At 39.3% G+C, this 3,944-nt stretch overlaps 1 protein-coding gene across 1 annotated transcript; it reads left to right on the top strand.

Annotated features, from left to right (window-relative positions):
* The first annotated feature begins 202 nt into the window (after positions 1-202).
* Positions 203-3,683, top strand: LOC144654876 (putative skeletal organic matrix protein 5). The gene is made up of 6 exons (XM_078515111.1): positions 203-235; positions 323-363; positions 939-1,107; positions 1,789-1,831; positions 2,519-2,648; positions 3,045-3,683. The coding sequence occupies exons 3-6, from the start codon at positions 963-965 to the stop codon at positions 3,561-3,563; spliced, it is 837 nt and encodes a 278-aa protein (XP_078371237.1). The 5' UTR covers positions 203-235; positions 323-363; positions 939-962; the 3' UTR covers positions 3,564-3,683.
* The last annotated feature ends 261 nt before the right edge of the window (positions 3,684-3,944 follow it).

The following is a 3,944-nucleotide window of genomic DNA, read 5'->3' as shown; positions in this document are numbered from 1 at the left end:
TTTGTTTATTCAGGGGAATCACAGTCAGAGCTAATCATTGGCTGTGAACAACGTTGACAAACGTGAAAAACACATTAATATATTTTTTTAAAAAAAAAAAAAAGGAATTGATGACTTTATTTCATTGGACGAATCCATGTCTAAACAAACCTTTCGAGTTAATATTAATTATCGCGAACAAGGAACGTGTTCATTTTAACTTCGAAAAGCGAGAGAGGCGAGTGTTGACGAAACTGTAAGTGTAACCTTGTAGTTGTTTCTGGGGGATTGCACTATAGATTTGATGGCAAACCTAATATATATATTGTTTTTCTCTTCGTAGGTTATACCTTTTTATCCTTTTTAACCCGGCTAGGCGTTGAGGTAAGGTAAATGATAAAGATTTTTTTTGTTAAAAACATAAAAGGCGAAATGTCACACTGGTCCCGTAATGTGTATGTTGGTAGCTAGCTAGCTTGTCTAGTCTGTTCTACGGATTTTTTTGGAAAGTACAAGTATAAATTTTCAAAACGCAAGAACTTGATCGCCAAAAAGATAAAAATAAAGAATACTACTGCTCAAACAGTCCGCCCGCCGTAAGCCGTAGTAAGTACACGTCATATATTTCATTGAGAGCTATCATTTTCCATATCATTGGTCCTTCAAAAATGCGTGTCTCGCAAAATTTCAGGGGTCTCGTCGTCTCAAATTTTTGTTTGACGACTTCTCGGAGTCTCGATTTCTTTTGCAAGGCTAAAAAGGTCTCGGGCTCGCAGAAAGGATCTCAATCTCGCCGTCTCGCAAAGTCTCCCATTTACCATTCGACAACCCTGCGGCCAAAACATTCTTTCCTTCATTCATGATCGAGAAAGCTGGAGCCTTATGGACCTAATGGGGTCTATCCTTTCTACAGAAACAAGTAAAACGTTTATTTAAGTTGCTCTCTCTTTTTCCTATAGGTAGCCTCGAACTTGATTCACACCATGCAATTCTGGTTTATCTCAGCTTTATTCTGCTCCATAACTGTATTCATCACCGAAGGAAACAGTCTAATTGACCCTGAAGAACATGAAGCTTTCTGCAAACTGGAAAACAAATTAGATCGGATAACAGCATTTATGGAAGGCGGTAAGAATAACGATATTTAGATATATATATTTTTTAGTTGGATGATTGTCAAATTTCAATTCAATAGTTTGTGTTCGCAATAATATTTGAATTTAGGTTTGTCTAAATGAAACGCTGTTTTTCGATATTTTCATCGAGATGAAGTATTGTAATTAAGTCGAGCGTGAATAAGACCACTCCAGAACAACAACTTTTTTAAAAACTGTAAATGTTTATAGTTTTAAAACTATAAAAAGAACAATGATTGAAGACATTCCTTCAAATAAAAACTTTCTCTAAATGACTTTAGGTTCAGATCAAACTCACACAAAACTACACCTACCAGGGACAAAAACAAAGAACGTCACAGGGCGGTTTTGGCGTGGAGGGGGGGGGGGGGGGGGGGAGCTTGTATAAACCAAGTCTGTAGGTTGTTGGGACGTGGAAAACAAAGCTCCAACAGAATCGTAGATGTGAAGAGAATCCTTGTTGCGTACAGACTCCTAGACAGTGAGCAGTCCCTTGCCACGGTTTTTCTCAGGGGTAGTCGAGTCGTACGAGATGATTTTGACGTGCACTCGACTAATTTAAGAAAATAAAAGAATCTATCGTAGAGGTTGCTTAAATTGTAAATTTCCTTCTTTTCTTTGTAAACCACCTCAGTTAACCTTAATGTTTGGAATATTGCTGTCTTTCTCCTAGTTCCAGCAGCCTCTTCGTGCCAGGAAATTTATAACCAGAGCTAGTAAGTATATCTAACTGATCCGATGTTTGGTACGTTGACTCTGCTGCAAAATAATGTGCACTGATTAATTAAAACACTTAAGATGGCTTGTAACTTATACTTTGATTTCTGGGAGTTGTACTTTGATGGTTCAGTACTACCATTGTTTATCAGTTGATTCTACAATAACAGTATTAAACGGGCTATGTCACCCAAGTTTAGGCAATGTCGGCACTGACCAACTGGTCATAAAATTAACTGAAATATCACAATAACGGCTTAAAACTGTAGAAGAATTCAAAAGAAACACAGAAAGGCCAAAGCTCGGATGGGCAAAATTCGAGAAGATTAAAACGGATTATTGCGTTCGGGTAAACTTGAAAAACATCGGTCCGACTTTTTCAAGTTTATATCTCAATTTGTATGAAAGTGTCATTTACAATGCTCGAAAACCATACTTGTTTTTTATGTAGCCTTGATTTTGCAAATAAAAGACTTTTGCTCTGCCAATTTGAAGTTTAGAGCACTAAAATAAATAGAATTACCTAAAATACCGGGACCTAGCCCCTTTAAACGAGAGCCCAATCACTGGTGACCAAATTGTGGTATAACTCTAAAACGAGCTTGGTGACCCCTATTTTTATTTTGGAATCGAGTTAGTGGTAAATTTAAACAGTTTTTAAAATAGTATTCAATATTTTTTCTCAGCTGCAAGGTAAACAAAGCCTACCCACTGAGTGTAGGGTTTGCTAAGATCCCCGTGTACTGTCACCTGACTCAGCTTGGAGCATGCGGAGATGGTGGATGGACGCTGGTCATGAAGATCGATGGAACAAAGGTACTAACACGGTTACATTCTTTATCTTGTTTTTTTTCTTCATAAACACAACTTAGAAAGAAGACCACAGATCAACCACGGGTATAACTGAGCTGGAAACGAATCGAAAAAGGCCCGAATGAGTCTACTGCCAGAAAAGTGCACCTCATAAAATAGTGTGTCTAAGTAGTGGCAATTCCAGATCATGATGATGGTCTATGTATTTGTTGTTTCGATTTGTAAATTGTGTTAAGATTTACTTAAAGGACATACCAAGTTTTGACCGCAATCGATAAATGGTTGCCACAAAGTATACTTTTGGGACGTGGTCACTGGTTATTTATCCATGACCATGAAAAAGTACGTATATACTTCGTCGTCTACCTTTCTTTAACGTTTTATTTTTTGCTAATCTAGAAAACTTTTCACTACGATTCTTACCTTTGGAACAACACGATAACATACAATCTCCCTGCAGGGATGACTGGGTTGGACCTGCAAGAAACAAAGTTACCGACCTACTGGAACACGCCCTTCTCCAAGATTTGCCTCGGTATGAAGATCGGCCAGCAGATCAACTTCATGGCCATCGACAAGCAGGCTGACTCTCTGTACTCACTGATTGCTGACGGGCAATACCGCGCCACTACTCTGGGTCGTAACACGTGGAAGGCGCTGATTGGTTCACAAGCTTCCTTGCAGTTACACTGCAACAAAGAAGGGTTCAATGCTATTGGTGACGAGGATGATCAATCCAAAGCAAGAATTGGTATCATCGCCAACAATCAGAACGATTGCACAACGTGTGACTCAAGGATCGGGTTTGGTACAGGAGGGTTACACGATGACTCCAACACGTGTGGCAACGAAGCTACTCTCTCACCAGACCACGGAGACGTACACATAAAAGCCATGGGATATATCTTTGTGCAATGATGATTGTTAAAACCATCAACAGAAATCTGAGTGGTCTTGATTGAGACATATTTATCTTATTTTAACATATTGGATATGTGAATTTGTAGAACAAAGATTAAAATAAAAACGTTATGCAAGACCAAAAATTTTCAGTTTTCTAGACTACCTGACTTTGCGCTTCTTTCGATTGAACAGAAATCCGTTATCGGGTTTTTGAGGCATTCTGCAGAATGTTACGTTCAAAGCGACTCTATCCTCTCAGATCGCTTACTGTGCGAAAAGAACCGCGAAGAAACTGAAAGTGAGTGCCAGTGTCGCGCAAGTCGCGCTAGTCCGAAGTCACCCACCCGCCACCTGTACACGCGCGTCCCTGCGCTCGCTTCGCTTTCGGTTCTTCCT

This window comes from Oculina patagonica, chromosome 5, assembly GCF_052425735.1.
Source record: "Oculina patagonica isolate OP01 chromosome 5, crgOcupat, whole genome shotgun sequence".
Taxonomy (NCBI): Eukaryota; Metazoa; Cnidaria; class Anthozoa; order Scleractinia; family Oculinidae; genus Oculina; species Oculina patagonica.
The sequence above is the reverse complement of the archived record's forward strand: the minus strand, read 5'-3'. Positions and strand labels throughout refer to the sequence as shown.